The sequence below is a fragment of the Cynocephalus volans genome, chromosome 15 (genome assembly GCF_027409185.1).
Source record: "Cynocephalus volans isolate mCynVol1 chromosome 15, mCynVol1.pri, whole genome shotgun sequence".
Classification (NCBI taxonomy): Eukaryota; Metazoa; Chordata; class Mammalia; order Dermoptera; family Cynocephalidae; genus Cynocephalus; species Cynocephalus volans.
The window spans coordinates 41,209,047-41,227,516 of NC_084474.1; the positions used below are offsets into that span (position 1 = coordinate 41,209,047).

Sequence of the window (18,470 nt, forward strand, 5' to 3'; positions counted from 1 at the left end):
AAAAAAGAAGACTTTGAATAAACAACTTAACACTATACCTCAAGGAACTAGAAAACAAGAACAAACCAAACCCAAAATCAGTAAAAGGAGATAAATATCAAAGATCAGAGCAGATATAAATGAATTAGAGATTTAAAAAACAATACAAAAGATGAATGAAACAATTTGTTTTTTGAAAAGAAAAACAAAATTGATAAACCTTTAGCTAGACTAAGAAAAAAAGAGAGAGGACCCAAATAAAGTCAGAAATGAAAATAAAAACATTATGACTGATACTGCAGAAATACAAAGGATCATAGAAGGCTACTACAAACTGGAAAACCTAGAAGAAATGAATAAATTCCTGGAAATATACAACTTACCAAGATTGAATCATGAAAAATTAGAAAACCTAAACAGACTAATAATGAGTGATGATATTGAAAGCAGTAATAAAGTCTTCTAACAAAGAAAACCCCAGGAACAGATGGCTTTCCTGCCAAATTCTACCAAACATTTTAAAAAGAACTAATAATAATCCTTCTCAAACTCTTCCAAAAATTTGAAGAGGAGGGAATACTTCCAAACTCATTCTATGAGACCAGCATTACTTTCATACCAAAACCAGAAAAAAGACATACCAAAAAAAGAAAACTACAAACCAGTAGTATCTCTAATTAATACAGATGTGGAAATCCTCAACAAATTACTAGCAAATACAATCCAACAATGCATTATAAAGATCATTCTGTATGACCAATTGGAATTCATTCCAGGGATGCAAAGATGGTTCAATATATGTGAGTCAATAACTGTAATACATTACATCAACAGAATGAAGGGAAAAAAAACATCATCTCAATAGATGCCAAAAAAGCATTTGATTGAATTCAGCATCCCTTCATGATAAAAGCACCCAATAAATTATGTACAGAAGAAATGGACCTCAATATAGTAAAGGTTATATACAACAAACCCACAGCTAATATCATATTGAGTGGACAGAAATTGGAGGCTTTCCCTCTAACATCTGGAATGAGACAAGAATGCTTACTTTCCCCACTCTTATTCAACATAGTACTGGAAGTTCTAGCCAGAGCAGTAAGGCAAGAGAAAGCAATAAAAGGCATTTAAATCATAAAGGAAGAAGTCAGGCTATCACTATTGACAGATGACATAATCATATACATAGAAAACCCTGAAGACCCCACCAAAAAATTACTAGAACTAAGAAATAAATTCGGTAAAGTTTCAGGATACAAAATCAATACACAAAAATCAATATTGTTTATATACTCCAATAGTGAAATAGATGAAGAAGATATTGATAAGGTAATCCCATTCACAATAACTACTAAAAAGAATGAAGTACCTAGGACTAAATTTAACCAAGGAGGTGAAAAGACCTCTACAATGAAAACTATAAAATTTTGGTGAAAGGAATTGAAGAGGATACAAATAAATAGAAAGATATCCCATATTCATTGGTTGGAAGAATTAACATAGTCAAAATGTCCTTATGATCCAAAGCAACCTATAGATTCAACACAATTTTCCTTGTCAAAATACAAACAACATTCTTCACAGAAGTAAAAAAAAAAAAAAAAAAAAAACTGCAATCTTAAGATTTGTATGGAACCATAAAAGACTGTGTAGCTCAAGGAATCTTGAAGAAAAGAACGAAGTTGGAAGCATCAAACTATTTGTCTTAAAAATATACTATAAAATTATAGTAACCAAAACAGTATGGTAAGTACTGACATAAAAACAAATTTACTAATGGAACAGAATAGAGCCCCCAAATAAACCCACTTATTTACAGCCAAATGATTTTTGACAAAGGTGCCAAAAATATACACTGGGGAAAAAGCCTCTTCAATAAATGGTACTGGCAAAACTGGTTATCCACACACAGAAGAATAAAATTAGACCCCTATTTCTCACAATATGGGAAAGTTAAAGTGAATTAAAGAGCTAAATTTAAGACCCAAAACTATGAAACTACTAGAAGAAAACAGACAAAACACTACACAAAATGAGAGTGGGCAGCATTTTTTTGAGTGAGACTACAAATGCACAAGAAACTAAAGCAAAAAATACCCAAATGAAACTAAAACTAAAATGCTTCTGCACAGCAAGGGACACAATCAACAAAGTGAAGACACAGAGTGGGAGAAAATATATGCAGACAAGGGGCTTAACATAAGGAACTTAAACAACTCAACAGCAACAAAACAAACCAATTAAAATACAGGCAAAGGACCTAAACACTTTCTCAAAAGAAGACATGCAAATGGCCAACAGGCACATGAAAAAATGTTCAACATCACTAATCATCAGGGAGATGCAAATTAAAACCACAATGAGATGTCATCTTACCCTAGTTAGAATGGCTATTTTCAACAAGACGAAATAACAGAACACTGACAAGGATGCAGAGAAAAGGGAACCCTACGTTGCTGGTAGGAATGTAAATTGGGCGGGGGCCGGGCAAGTAAATTTGGGGTCTGGAGAGGGTCCTTTTCCTCATTTGCAGATGGCCATCCTCTTGTGATTGATCATCTCTCATGTGATTGAGAGAAATCTTGTGTCTCTTCCTCTTCTTGTAAAGGCTTTAATCCCATGATGAGGGCTCCAACTTAATGACCTAATCCAACCCCAGTTACCTCCCAAAAACCCCACTTCCAAACACCATCAAATTGGGGAGCAGGGTTTCAACATACGAATCTTGCGGGGACATAAACATTCAGTGTGTAGTCTTTTTTTTTTTTTTTTAACAGCCATTTATTAAATGCCAGGCCCTTACTTGAGTTGTCTTTTTGTTTTTCATTTATTTATTTGTTTTTCATTATTTTACGTTTATTTATTAATATTATTTTTTTACATTCTAAGATGTTAGGGGGAGGGGGAGCGGGGAAAGAAACATGGTGGGAGAAGAAGGAGGTGGGGTGTGGTTGAGGCCTCTGACACCCCCCTCATTCCTGCAGGGGAGAAAAGGGGGCGTCCAGCAGGGGCTCAGTCATTGCTGGGCTGGATTCAGATGTCAGAGGGTCGTGGCTGAAGCCCTCAGCCCCCCACCACTGCAGTTGAGGAGACCAGGGGGCTTCCAGTGGCATCTCTGTGGTCATTGCTGGGCTGGTTGCAGATGTCAGGGGGCATGGCCAAGGGCTTCAGCCCCTCACCACCCTGGCTAGAGAGCCTGGGGCACTTCCAGCAGTGACTCAGTGGTCATTGCTGGGTTGGTTGCGGGTGTCAGGGGGCACGGCTGAGGCCCCCAGCCCTCCTCCATCCCTGGCTTGGGGGCCCAGGGGGCTCCCAGTGCTTCTAGATTTTATACGTGTTCTTTGGTGCTGTGAGACCTTTACTAGTTAATATCAAACTTTGTCTCCGGTCTGTGGGTATTTTGTTTTTTCTTTCCGTTCTGTGTTGGATTATTCGCTGTTCCCACCACTTAACACTGCACTGGAACTAATTTTTTGTCCTTTGGTTTCTTCTAAAATGGAGGAACTTCCTGTGGGGACCACACTTGAGCCCTGTGGTTGAGCTAAATTGCTGCTTTGCTGTTGATTCCTTAGGGAAGACTTTTTGTGCAGCTCAGGTTTTAATTGTTGACCCCGTAGGTACTTCTGGGTCTTGTGTACACCTTGGTTGGGTAGAAACTCTGGTCTGGCCTGAGATTTTCAGCAAACTGCACTCCCTGCAGATCTGTATTCCTGATCTATCTCCACTGAGTGGTCCTGTGCTGATTAGGGGACAGATCAGCTGTCCATGTTGTGCCCCAGTGTTCACCCAGTGGGCCCATCTTCCCCCACCACCCACACTCTAAACACTTCCCATGGGATGGGCCGTGCACTGGTCCCTTGGGATGACTCACTGGCCTCTGAGAGGATCTTTTTTCCAGTTGTTGTGGCTCCTCACTCCTATGTGGGTCCACGGGAACCCTGTTAGTGGTCTTGCTGGCCTGAGGGCCACCAAGTCCCTCTTCTCCCCTGCCTCATCCAAGCAACTTCATCTGAAAGGCACAGCTGCAGCTTTTGCCATCTCTTGCTTCATGCACTCACCAGCTCCAGCCTTGAAGTGGCCAGGATTTGAAATGGTAGGAGTGGTCCTTTCTTTGTCTCATCATGGATTCTCACACATTCATGAACTCAGTAGTTCTCTCCTCCGCTTGCCCTGAGCTCTAGCAGACCCAGTTTGGCTGTCGTTGCTTTTTAATAGTTGTAAATTGGTTGATTTGTTGGGGGGGCTGATGCTGGGGACCGTCCGTTCCGCCTTCTTGACAGGAAGCTCCCAGTCTCAGGAATGTAAATTGATACAGCCATTGTGGAAAATAGTATGGAGGTTCCTCAGAGAACTAAAAATAGATCTACTGTATGATCCAGCTATCCCATTACTGAGTAGATACCCAAAGGACATGAAGTCAATAAATCAAAAAGATTTCAGCCCTCCTATATTTATTGAAACACTGTTCGCAATAGTAAAAAGAGATGGGATCAACCTAATGGCCATCAACAGATGATTTAAAAATCTCATATATATACACAGTGGAAGACTTCTCAGCTATGAAAATATGAAAGTCAATCATTTGCAGCTACATGGATGAAACTGGAAACCATCATGTTAAGTGAAGTGATCTAGGCACAGAAAGGCAAATACCACATGATCTCACTCATGTGGAATCCAAAAAGAAAAGAAAAAGTGGTTCTCATAGAAGTAGAGAGTAGAATAATGTTTACCAGAGGCCTAGAGGGGAGGGAAGGCAGGGGCAAGGAGAAATAGTAGACTAATGGATAGAAAACTGTGCTATCTACCCTAAGTAAGTCACTGTGCAGTATATGCAGGTATTGAAACAACACACTGTACTCTATAAATATGTATAAGTAAATGTTAAAATAATTTTTTTTTTTTAAATACACACATAAAAACAGTAGGGAGTATGGAAGTATAAAATAATAAGAACTATTTAAAGACGTATAAAATTATTCTTTTCAGGCAAACGGTATCCTTGGATTTTTCTTTGTTTTTCATTCTAGGAAGGAACTTGACACAAGGGAGTTTTTTAGTGATGCTGAGTTTCAGGATGCGTTAGCTAAAGAAATAGCCAAAGAAGAGAGAAAGCATGAGCAACATATAAAAGAATACCAAGAGAAAATTGATATATTAAACCAGCAGTATATGGATTTAGAAAATGAATTTCGTATTGCTTTAACTCTTGAAGCAAGAAGATTTGAAGATGTAAGAATTGGCATCTAACTCTTTATTGAAAACAGAATTAACAAGATGTGGTTTGATGAGAGGTCTATGTTTTAGACCCCTAGCTCTATGTACATGTTGGCTATATGATCTTAAGCAAATTACATAAATTTTAGAGCCTTAATTTTCTCAAATAATAGCTACTCTTCATTGCTGTTGCAAAAATTAAGTAAAATTATAAATGCTGGAGTGAAGAGAGCACTGGAATAGGAATTGGGGAACCTGAATTCCTTCTTGTTACTATAGATCAGGGGTTGGCAGAATTACAGTCCCAAGCCCAAATATGGCCCAATGCCTGTTTTTTTGTTTTTGTTTTTTTTTAAATAAGGTTTTATTGCAACAGAGCCATGCTTATTTGTTTACATATTATCTATGGCTCCTTTTGCATTACAAAAGCAGAGTGGAGTACTTGAAACAGACCATATGGTCTGGCCTGCAAAGCCTAACAGTTTACTGTCTGGCTTTTTATGGAAAAGTTTTGCAACCCCTGCTATAGAGAAGCTGTCTTGCTCCTAAGGTCACTCCCACTTGGTATACACGGGATCCCATTTCCTCTTGCCTATTCAAGGTATGGCTTCATCAGATGTTGCCTCTAGCTCTTTTTACATCAGCAGTTTTTCCCTCTATATTGGATCATTCCCTTCAGCATAGAAACATGCTGTAATTTCCCTCATCCTAGGAAAACTCTTGATCCCATTCCCCCCTTTGGCTAGCACCTTGTCTCTATTTCCATTTAAAATGGAACTTCTCAAAAGTATGTACCTTAGTTTCATTTTTCTACAAAATTTTTGAAGTACCATCATATTTGCTGTCTCTGATTTCTCTACTTCTCTACCTTCTAACCTTCTCTGAATAGGCTCTTATCTCTACAGCTTTACTAGCATTGCTCTAGTCAAAGCCACTAGCAACATCCACATTGAAAGTCATGAGTCAATTTAGCCCTCATCTGATTTGACAGGGTTGATTTCTCCCTCCCCCAGACTCTTCCTTCACTTGGTTTCCAGAACACCACATCTCTTGATGTTCTTGGATTTCTGTTATTTCATTTCTTTTCAGTCTCCTTTGTTGGTTTCTCCTGTTTTTTCCAAAATGTTATTATTGGAGTGCCCGTGTTTCAGTCCTTAAACCCCTTTTCTTTTCTAGAAACACTCATTCTCCTGGTAAACTTCTCTAGCATCATTTATTATATTTCCATTGTGGACTTTTTGTCTGCCTGGATTCTAAACGTATATCTAACCACCTATTTAACATCTCTACTTAACTGATTTTTCCCCCAAATCTACTTCAGCAGTGTTGCCATCTCAATGACAACTCCATTCTTCTAGGTACGCAGGCCAAAAACATTAGTCATTGTTGATTCCTCTTTTTCTGACATTCCATATTCAGTGCCTCAAGAGATTGTCACCATTATTTTAAAAATATATCTGGCAATTTCTTACCACCTCTTTTACTGCCACTCAAGTATAAATCACATTATCTTTCACTTGTATTACTTTAAGGGCTTTTTTAATTGGTCTGCCTGTTCCCATCTTTGTCCCTCTTTTCTGTTTAGACTAAACACAGCAGCTAGAATTATTCTTTTAAAATATAAGTTAGATGATAATGCCTCTTCTCCTCAAAGATCTCCATTATCTCTCCATTTTATTCAGAGTAACAGTCAAAACCCTTCAGAATCCAGCCCTCTGATTTCATCTCCTACTACCCTCCCCTTCATTCATGCCACTGCAGTGACATGGGCCTCCTCGCTCTTCCTCCCACATGCCAGGCACAACATTCCTGCCTAGTGTTCTTTTCCGGTATATTTACATAGCTACTACCTTCCTTACCTCCCTCATGTCATCGCTACAGTGTTACCTTCTCAATGATTATACCATTTAAAATTGAATCTCTGTCTCCCAACACTTCACATCCTTCTGTTTTTCACCCAAGCACATGGTATCATACAACATAGTGTATAATTTATTGTGCTTACTGTTATATTGTCATTCCCTACCCAACAGAGTGTAAGCTTTATAAAGGCAGAGTTTTTAGTCTGTGTAGTTCATTGATACATTTCAGTGTCTAGAACAATGTCTGGCACACACCAGGCCCTCAGTATTTGTCAAATTAATGAATTCTGGTTTTAGCTCTGACATTAATTTCCTGGGTGGCTTTGGGCAAATATGTAACCTCTCTGGGTCTCTGTTTCAGCATCTGGAAACTAGTAAATTGAAACAAGCTATCTCTGAATTTTATTATTTTGCTAGAACTCTGTGATTCTAAAAATGAAGCATATAAACTGTTTCCAGAGCAACTATTTTCTAATTATTTGGAGAACTGTTACTTATAATGCAATTTTGAAATATAGGTTAAAGATGGTTTTGAAAATATTGCAACTGAGTTAGCAAAGAGTAAACATGCTCTTATTTGGGCTCAACGAAAAGAAAATGAGTCGTCTTCTTTAATTAAAGATCTGACTTGTATGGTGAAGGAACAAAAAACAAAACTTGCAGAAGTTTCCAAATTGAAACAGGAAGCAGCAGCAAATTTACAGGTAAGCCTTTGTAACGTGTCCGTTTTAATTATTTGCATCATTTTTTCAAGTGTGTTGTGATGATAATTTAGGAAGTACACAAAATGAACTTTTAAATGATAATTATATATTGTGATGTGTATGATAAAAGTAATGTAACTAAGGAGATTAAACTCCTGATTTCACAGATTGTATTGCTAACATAAAATAGTATTTAAATAAAATATGTGAAATAATTTTAAGAAATATGTTGATTAAAGAGGTGCCAGTTGTACAGTGATAACAACAAAAATTGTTAAGGTGATGCTCAAATGGTTGAAGTTTGGCAGACATCACTTGGATTGCTGACACTAATTTGTGATGGTGGTGGTGGTTTTTAGATATATTTAGCTATAATAAATTTTAATTTGATATCTTTATTGCTATTGTGTCAATTTTAAACTTTTAGACTTGATATAAAGGCTTGGTGAGAAATTTTGAGTATTTTGACTTTATTCCATGATCTACATTTATCTTTAGTTAATAAAATTGAAACTTCTGATGTAAAATTTGGAAACATTTGTTTTGTATTTGCTTAAGTAACATTTTTTCTCATTATAAAATGCAAAAAATAGAAAATAAAGAAGCACATAAATATAATTACTCTGAATTATTTTTCAAATTTTTTGGGGGGGGGTATTACAGAATCAAATCAACACCCTTGAAATTTTGATTGAAGATGACAAGCAGAAGAGTATTCAAATAGAACTTCTCAAGCATGAAAAAATCCAGCTTATTTCCGAGCTAGCAGCCAAGGAATCACTAATTTTTGGTTTAAGGACAGAAAGAAAAGTCTGGGGACATGAGCTGGCACAGCAGGGTAATATTCTTAAATTTTCTAAGGGACAAATCTGGGTATTGGAGGGAAAGGGAAGGGCTTATTTCTGCCTAGAGACACGAAGAAAAAAAAGATGATACTTTATCTGGGAAGATGTAAGTAAGCCAAACAGGAATGAAATCTTCTTAGGAAATGGGAAATAGTTTATTACAACAATTGAGAAGATATAGCTCTGATTTTTTTTTTTTTCTCAATATAATTTGGCCACTTTTCTGAACCATGTATAATTTTAAAATACTACAGCTAAATAAATCATTAAAAATAATTCTTATATGCTGATTTTAAAACATTTGTACAGTATGCAGCATTCAGTTTTTTTCTATAGATATTGCTAACATTTATTGTGCATGCAGAAATGTAAAATAGTGTATGAATGAAAACCATTTTAGGTTTAGGTAAGCCCTCAGTCTCATTCCCTTTCCAATCACTGTAAAGCAAGAGATACACACTGATTTATGGCATTCATAGGTACCATAAAAATTATGAATAGCTAGCCTTAATGGGATACTGCTCATTTATTTATTCCCTGTAGGAATTTTTAATATGATTTTGTTTGTTTGAATGCCATAACATGAATTAAGTATTACATATCTGAGTTATTTGTTCTTGACTTTATTTGTGGTTTTAGGTTTTTAAATAGCCACAAGTGTTTAGAAGGCCTTTTTGTCTGCTCTCCCTTTCCACTTTGTTTCTTTATTCAGTTTTTATTTACTATATTATATATTTTTAAATTAGATTTTCATAAAATACAAAACCTCCAAGGTGTGTTAAAGTTTGAAACTGATGCTATTTGTGTCTTAGGATCTTCTCTAGCCCAAAATCGTGGAAAATTAGAGGCCCAAATTGAAAGTTTATGTAGAGAGAATGAATCTCTGCGAAAAGCAAATGAAAGTGATAGTGATGCATTAAGAATAAAGAGCAAAATCGTCGAAGACCAAACTGAAACCATTAGAAAATTAAAAGATGTAAGTTTGACTTTTTATTTTGGGAAAAGAGCAAATAAATGGCAGATTTGAAAATCCGTGGATCAAATTATCCAAAAAATATTTATCTCAATGTTTCCCAACTGTTGTAGAATTTAGGACAGACTATCATGTATTTTCTTTTATGATATTTGCCCCTTTGCTCTTAAAAGTGCTATGTGATATTAAGTTGAAATGAATTTTATGAAGAATTTTATAATAGTCTTTGAGATAGCTGGAAATAGTGTCAATAAAAGGTTAGGAGTCACAAGAAAATTAGCATTTTATGTGTTTAAAATTACTTTTAAAGGATAAACTATATCTAATTAACAATATGAAACATTTAAGGTTAATAAAAATACTGATTTTTTTCTTGAAGTGTTTACAAGAAAAAGATGAACAAATCAAAAGATTACAAGAAAAGATCACTGAAATAGAAAAATGTGCTCAAGAACAACTTGATGAAAAATCTTTACAACTAGATAATGTACTTGAGAAATTGGAAAGGCATAATGAAAGAAAAGAAAAATTAAAACAACAGTTAAAAGTAAAGGAATTAGAACTTGAAGAAATTAGAAAAGCTTACAGGTATTACACAGTATTTCCCACTGAGAAATGAATTGTAGCTTAATAGTTTCATATACCCAATTTACTTTTAAAATTACTTTTTCTCATATTAGCACCCTTAATCAGAAGTGGCATGATAAAGGAGAACTTCTAAGTCATCTTGAAACACAAGTAAGAGAAGTGAAAGAAAAATTTGAAAACAAGGAAAGGAAACTTAAAGCAGAAAGAGACAAAAGTATTGAACTACAGAAGTAAGTATTAAGTCCTGAAGAATGTGGGGTCTGTTTAAGTATAAACACTGAATTGGGATGGATGAGATATGTATAAAGAAAGAAAGAGGGACTAAAAAACATGTAGGACATAGTTATTTGCCAAGAATTTTATTTCCATTCCATCTTTAAAATGAAATTTTATATATGTGTACGAGGGTACTTCAAAAAGTTCACGAAAAGATTCGTATTATTTTTCAATTCTGTTTTTCCACAGACTTTTTGAAGTACCCCTGTATTTATGAATATATATGGTTTATATGAATTATATAATTCTAAGAACAGTGCCTGACACAGTAATTGTTTGAGCCTTTTGTTTTTATTACTACAGTTATTGTTTTAAAACTCAACTGTTTGAAAACAGCTAGTGATATTTTTGGTTGCTGTAAGATGGAGCTTAGAGGAGAAATTCATTTGACTACTAGGGGCAATGAGCTCCTGAAGAGGCTAAAGCAGTTTTAGATAGCAGTCAGCCTGCACAAGCTGATTTTCAAGACAGGAAAGAAAATATGTACCTTGCTGCCATTATTGTGTGGATTCCATAAAATACTCAGGAGAAAATAAGGTTTTCCCTTTCAAACTATATAATTTATAAAGTTGAGGTACCTCAAAAAATAGGTAACATAGTTTAATGATTAGTTCTCATGACAAGATTTAGAGTGGTATGGAAAGCATAGCATATGGATAGCCTACAAGTATCATACAGAGGTAGGTCCCTGTTATATCAAATCTAATAGAACCTGGAATTTGGTTTCTTACTTTTCCATTTACACTGAGTTAAAATGTATTGTTATACTCTAAAGAAAGTATTGGTTGATAGCACAGTTACTTGTTTTTCTGTTAATGGATCCTGTTCCACTTTGCTTTCAACCACTCTAATGCATGGACCTTGGCTTGGAACCTGTTGCAATTTTCTATCCTGCCAGTAGCAACTTTATAATTTGGAGAGTCATTCAGATTATAAAAGAAACAATCATTTCCTATAATTAGCAAAAATCTAATAAAAATCATAAAAACTGACAAGTTTTAGAATCTTTTACAGTACATTGTTTATTATGTCATAACAAAACAATGCAGATTTTATACATTGATGACTTTATGTCTAATATTGGTATATATAATTTTTAATTTAATGGAATTAAAATAAGCAAATTATTAATAAAAACAGGTTTTATTTATATAGCTTTTACATTTTATAAATTGAATTGCTTTCTTATTTTATCTTATTTTGAACCCAACAGTAATTCTGTAAGGTTGGCAGAACAGGCAGGATTATCCTGTCTTATAATTGAAAAATCTTAACTCAGTTTGAGACTTGTCCCTAGTCCCACAGCTGCTAAGTGGTGCAATATAAGAAAGGCTTTTGGATTCATAGTTCTCTTGTTCAATCTGTGATTATTGTGGATATATCAAAACAAGAAAATGCATTCATTATCTGGACTTTACTTTTTAATAGCAGTATTCATATTTAATATAAAGGAATTGTTTTTTTACCTTAAAGATACTTTTAGCACTAAAGTTTTGTGAAAACTTATTAACATAGGATTTTGTCTATTATGCATTAGCATAAAGAAGTCAGAAATACATGTTCATAAACTTAAACCATCCTGTAGTATGTACTTCTCAAAATTATCACATTGCAAATACAAGGGGAAAAAAAGATTAATAGTAGTCATCTGTGAAAATGCTTATAAACCATATCCTTAGACTCAAATGGGGAAACAGAGTACTCTAACTTTTGGAGGTTGAAAGTATAACAAACTTCCAGTGATGTTACACTATCCTAATCTGTTCTCTTTAATAGAGTGTGTTGGATGATGAACTACTTATATCTTTAGTTACTGTATAATCCTTTGATATTTTCATAATACTGAGTTATGTTTCTATTAAAGTGTGAATGTAAAAGCTGCCATCTGAGAAGAAATGACATTCTAATTTATACATTCACACACACCCACACACCACATATTTACGTATGTTCGGGGGGGGTTGTTTTTTTAAGGGATGCAATAGAAAAGCTTCATAGTATGGATGATGCCTTCAAAAAACAAGTTGATGCAATTGTTGAAGCTCATCAAGCTGAAATAATACAACTGTCAAATGAAAAACAGAAATGTATTGATTCTGCAAATTTAAAGGTACTGTAAGCAAAATTTACTTTGATATTCATTATTAAATGGTTATAGCTAAATAAATTGGCTCACTGAGAATTATAAAGAAAAAAGGTAGCATGATTTCATGACCAAATAGATATGGATATTGCCAAAACTATCATGATACCAGACTGAAATGTTGGTAATACTTAGATTAGTTGTAGAACATAATTCTGATGAATCCAAAATTATAAGTTTGATTCTGGTGTGCACCTGCTCCATGATCTCTGGATAAAAATTTTCATATCTCTAAGCAGTCTTGGACAGGAGTCCCTTTGGTTATACATCAGCAAGGGTGAATGTATTAAACATAATCCATCATTACCTTGGAAAAAGGTCCGAAGGAGTACTTTATTATTAATTAGGGTTCAAGACTATCAGCTTTATCATGTTGGTATCATTGACAAAAGAATGAAATTAGGGTGATGCTGAATCAGAGGGAAACATCAGAATCATCTCTGAAACTTTTTAATACACATTCATGAACTTACTCTCAGAGACTTTTATTCACTAAGTCTGGCGTCAGACCTAGGGGTTTTTTAAATTCCACAAGTGTTTCTGTTGTGACTTCTCTGATGCAATGTACTGGATTAGGAGATAGTTGTGAATTTCTGTTATTCCTGATTTTGAAGTGATAATAAGAAACTAAGGTATCTGTAAGACTGGAGATTCAGAAATCAGCAGGTGGAAGAGACTTAAGCAACAGAAAGGTAAAGTAATGCTCCATATAGAAATTATAATCAAGGTTGTGTGTTTAAGTGACATTACCCTCAGGATTCTATGCAAAGATAAAGGGGGAGTGAGGTCTTTGGAAATAATCACAATGAATAAGGAAGTATAACTTGTCAAAAATTTAGTTTTCTATTTCATTTCAGGTCAACAGATGTTTCAGATAATTAAAATCTACCAAGTGTTTAACAAGGGTACATCAGGTAATACTAAATAAAGTATAAGATTAGGCCCTTAGTTGAAAGAAAAATATTGAGTTCAATGTTGGACCTCCTGCCAGTATGAAGTAATATCAAGGGGAGGTGTTTGTTAAAGAGTTGGAGAAATAGTACCAGATCTTAAATGTGATAATCAGATTTAGAGGGGGAAAAATATCTCAGGCATCACATAGAGGTGATAATTCAAATTTAGAGAAATAATAGTTTTCTAAGGGAAAAGAGATTAGGAAATCTATATTAAAGGTTGGGAAGAGTCAAGTAAACAGAAAAGGATGGTCATAGTGACAAGAGTATCAGGAATGTCGTGGTATTATAGGAGAGAGAGTTTTGCAGAAGTTAACAGTATGAAATACAGAGAATCATGATAATATAGGTTAGAAATAAATAAGATGATCTCTCAAAAAGATCGTAACATATAACCACCAACAGCACTTCTAGAAATACAGTAGGTACCATATTAAAGAGAAAGTTACTTTAGAGAGGGAGGTTATTTCAACTTTGAAAAGCTGTAAGGAACTGCTATTTAAGGTGAACTCATGACTCAGCATTCATAAGCAGCATAGGACACTAGAAAGATTGTCGTAACTGGGTTTCTGTATTAGAATTAAACAGATCATATACGAGAGTACTTCAGGGTGGAAAAATAGAATTAAAAGAAAATACGAATCACATGAAAGTACTTTGAATATTGTGTAAGCATTGCATTTCCCCTACTAGCATTTGAACAAGTTACATTTTACTAACCTTGTTGCTTTAAATGAATCAGAAACTGTAAAATGCATAAAAATAAATTGACTTTTTATCAGAATGCATTTTAAAAATAGTTTTTTTAAGAAATGTAAACTTTACACATTAATTTAGGTGTATCGAGTAGAAGAAGAAATGCGTGGACTTCTGGAAGAAACATGCAAGAACAAAAAAGCAATGGAAGTAAAAATTAAGCAACTTGCTTTTGCTCTAAATGAAATTCAGCAAGAAATGTGATGGTTTGGGAACAAATATAATTGAAATGGACCAACAAACCAGTTGTAAAAATGATTAAATATTGTAATAGCAGTAACTGCTATGACTTTGAAATGTCTCTTTCTACACATTTTATTATGAATATATTTTAAAGTCTTTATTAATTGTATATGTAGGTTTTTATAATAAAGTGTTGATAATTATGTGTATTAGAAAAAAATTATAACAACGAGACACCACTTTTTTTGGTTTCTGTGCTTATATACATTATTTGGTAATTACACAATTGCCTACAAATTTGTAAATGAAAAGATTGGTATTTTGACGATATGAGGGAAAGTATTTTAATCGTTGTTACCTTATTGTGTTGATGAAGAACTAAATATATTTATTGGTTGTCCTTTAGGTGATGTAGCTCTATTCTTTTAAAGTGCTTATAAGTGTGGTCAAAGAATATTTGAAATTTGTATGATAAAAGATGTTGCATTCTTAAGAAGACATGTAGCCATCTCCACATCACTTATAATGACCTCTTTAGAATAATGCGTAAGACTATTCATTAAAGATTACATTTAAGGTTTTATAAGTATTGTCTGTTCCTGAAGAGGAACAGTACTCTTCCACCCTCATTCCCTCTTTTAATCACTGCATGTGAAGAGAATTCTAATATTGCAACTGGAAAAAAGTTACTTCATTTTATATCAGGTCATTTATTACTATTTCAGTTTTTGTCACCTCTTACGCTATGTATGCAGAACAAAAATCTAAATACTGTGTCCTCCAACTATGTCTGAGGGAAAGGAAATATACCACATTTTTCAGCTAATAACAATTGTGAACTAAGTTTTAGAAAGTAAATGGAACCATAAAAAATTTAAAGACTTCTTAAAGGGAACACCCATTTTCCTTATAGGTAGGCTTCATACTGAAATCTTTGGGACAACATCAAACATACCAGCATGTATATTGTGTATGAATATAGATGCAATAATCCTAAAAACAAAACAAAACTAGTAAGTGGAGTCCAGTAATATGTAAAAAGAATAATACATCATCACCAAGTGGGATTTATCCTAAGAATGCAAGATTGGTTTAACATCCAAAACTCAATGTTATAAACCATTTCAATAGAATAAAAGACAAAAGTGTATGATCATCTCAATAGACACAAATAAATGTCTTTGACAAAATTCAACACCCCTTCATGATTTAACAAAAAAACAAAACGGAATAGAAAGGAACGTAACCTGGGCTGGCCCATGACTCACTCGGGAGAGTGTGGTGCTGATAACACCAAGACCATGGGTTCGGATCCCATATATGGATGGCTGGTTGGCTCACTGGGTGAGTGTGGTGCTGACAACACCAAGTCAAGGTTTAAGATCCCCTTACCTGTCATCTTTTTTTAAAAAAGCTAAAATATTTAATGGTGGAAGACTTAATGCTATTATTTCAAAGATCAAGAATGTGACAAGGCAATCCAAAATAAGAACAAGGAATAAGGTGAACCAAGGATGTGAAAAATCTCTACAAAGAGAACTACAAACCACTACTGAGAGAAATTAAAGAGGACACAAGAAAGTGGAAAGATATCCCATGCTCTCGGATCAGAATTAATATTGTGAAAATGTCCATATTACCCAAAGTGATCTACAGATTCAGTGCAATCCCTATCAAAATTCCAATGACATTTTTTTCAGAAATGGAAAAATCTATCCTAACATTTATATGGAATAACAAAAGACCACACATAGCCAAAGCAATCTTGAGCAAAAAAAATAAAGCTGGAGGAATAACACTACCTGACTTTAAACTATACTACAAAGCTATAATAACCAAAACAGCATGGTACTGGCATAAAAAGAGACAGACGGATCAGTGGCGTAGAACATAGAACCCAGAAATCAACCCAAACACCTACAGCCATCTAATCTTTGACAAAGGCACCAAGTCTACACACTGGGGAAGAGACTGCCTCTTCAGTAAATGGTGCTGGGAAAACTAGATATGCATATGTAGGACAATGAAACTAGACCCATACATCTCACCATATACCAAAATCAACTCAAAATGGATTAAAGAATTAAATATATATCCTGAAACAATAAAACAACTTAAAGAGAACATAGGGGAAACACTCCAGGAAGTAGGAATGGGTACAGACTTTGTGAATATGACCCCAAAAGCACAGGCAACCAAAGGGAAAAAATAAGATATCACACTAAAAAGCTTCTGCACAGCAAAAGAAACAATCAACAGAGTGAAAAGTCAACCAACAGAGTGGGAGTAAATATTTGCAAAATATACATCTGATAAAGGATTAATATCCAGAATATGCAAGGAACTCAAACAACTTTACCGCAGAAAAACAAATAACCCAATTAAAAAATGGGCAAAGGAACTGAATAGGCATTTCTCAAAGGAAGATTTACAAATGGCAGACACATGAAAAAATGCTCAACATCACTCAGCATTTCAGAAATGCAAATCAAAACCACCTTGAGATACCATCTCACTCCAGTTAGGATGGCTAATATCCAAAAGACTGAGAATTATAAATGCTGGCAAGGCTGTGGAGAAAAAGGAACTCTTATGCACTGTTGGTGGGACTTCAGAATGGTGCAGGGTCTATGGAAGATGGTTTGGAGGTTCCTCAAACAATTAAAAATCTACCATATGACCCACCTATTTCACTGTTAAGAATATATCCTGAGGAATGCAAATCATCATGCCGAAGGGATACCTGTACTCCCATGTTTATTGCAGCACTATTCACAATAGCCAAGCGTTGGAACCAGCACATATGTCCATCATCAGATGAGTGGACAAGGAAACTGTGGTATATCTACACAATTGAATACTACTCTGCTATAAGAAAGAATGAAATACTACCATTTGCAACAACATAGATAGACTTAGAGAATATTCTATTAAGTGAAACAAGTCAGGCACAGAAAGAAATACCACATATTCTCATTTATTTGTGGGAACTAAAAATGAATATACAAACAAAGTGGAGGGAGAAAACACAACAATCGCAACAATTCCTTGAACTTGCTAAGACAAGTGGACAGCTATGATGTAGGGGGGAGTGAGAGGGGAAGGAGAATGGGTAAAGGGACACAAAAATCAGCTACAATGTATATCGAGAAGTTAAAAAATATATAAATAAATAAAAATAATAAGGATGTCCAGTCTCATTCTATTCAATATTGTGCTGTTTGTAGGCAAGGGAATTAGGTAAGAAAATGAAATAAAACATCTAGATTGAAAAGGAAAAAATAAAATTACCTTTCTTTGCTCCTGACATCGTATTGTATATAAATCATATGGAATACACTAAAACCTGTTAGAACTAATAAGCAAGATCAACAAGGTTTCAGGATAAAAGATGAGTATGCAAAAATCAGTTGTATTTCTATACACTTAAAATGAACAATCCAAAAATGAAATCAAGAAAACACTTCCATTAGCAAAATGTAAACAATAAAAACTTAGAAGTAAATTTGACAAGTACAAGATGTAGACTCCAAAAACTGCAAAACATTGTTGAAAGAAAACAAGACCAGAATGAATAGAAAGACATGCATGGGTTGGAAAACTAAATATTAAAACAGTAATTCTCTCAAAATTTATTTACATATTAAATGCAATTCCTATCTGTATTAGTCAGTTTTGTGTCGCTGTAACAGAAATACCTGAAACTGGGTAATGTATAAAGAACAGAGTTTTATTTGGCTTATAATTCTGGGTCAGCTGCATCTGTCAAGGGCCTCAAGCTGCTTCTACTCATGGTGGGAAGCGGCAGGCAGCCAGTGGGTACAAGCAGATCACATGACGAGAGGAAGCGAGAGAGAGAAAGGAGGTGCCAGGGTCTATTAAACAGCTCTCGCAGGAACTAATAGAGCAAGAACTCACTCATTACTCCCCCCTCATTGGGAAAGCTCTAATGCATTCATGAGGAATCTGCCCCCATGACAAACAGCTT

The 18,470-nt window shown here is 34.7% G+C and overlaps 1 protein-coding gene across 3 annotated transcripts in view; it reads left to right on the forward strand.

Annotated features, from left to right (window-relative positions):
• The window catches only part of LRRCC1 (leucine rich repeat and coiled-coil centrosomal protein 1), a 43,870-nt gene extending 29,341 nt beyond the window's left edge, over nucleotides 1-14,529 (forward strand). For 2 of the 3 annotated variants that reach the window (XM_063079561.1, XM_063079563.1), the window contains 8 exons: nucleotides 5,013-5,214; nucleotides 7,580-7,765; nucleotides 8,429-8,603; nucleotides 9,423-9,586; nucleotides 9,963-10,171; nucleotides 10,264-10,401; nucleotides 12,422-12,557; nucleotides 14,381-14,529. In XM_063079561.1, the coding sequence (XP_062935631.1) occupies nucleotides 5,013-5,214; nucleotides 7,580-7,765; nucleotides 8,429-8,603; nucleotides 9,423-9,586; nucleotides 9,963-10,171; nucleotides 10,264-10,401; nucleotides 12,422-12,557; nucleotides 14,381-14,503 (1,333 nt within the window). In that variant the 3' untranslated portion in view covers nucleotides 14,504-14,529. Of the gene's footprint in view, nucleotides 1-5,012; nucleotides 5,215-7,579; nucleotides 7,766-8,428; nucleotides 8,604-9,422; nucleotides 9,587-9,962; nucleotides 10,172-10,263; nucleotides 10,402-12,421; nucleotides 12,558-14,380 lie in introns of those variants that run through there. The other variant, XM_063079562.1, reaches the window with a different exon arrangement.
• The last annotated feature ends 3,941 nt before the right edge of the window (nucleotides 14,530-18,470 follow it).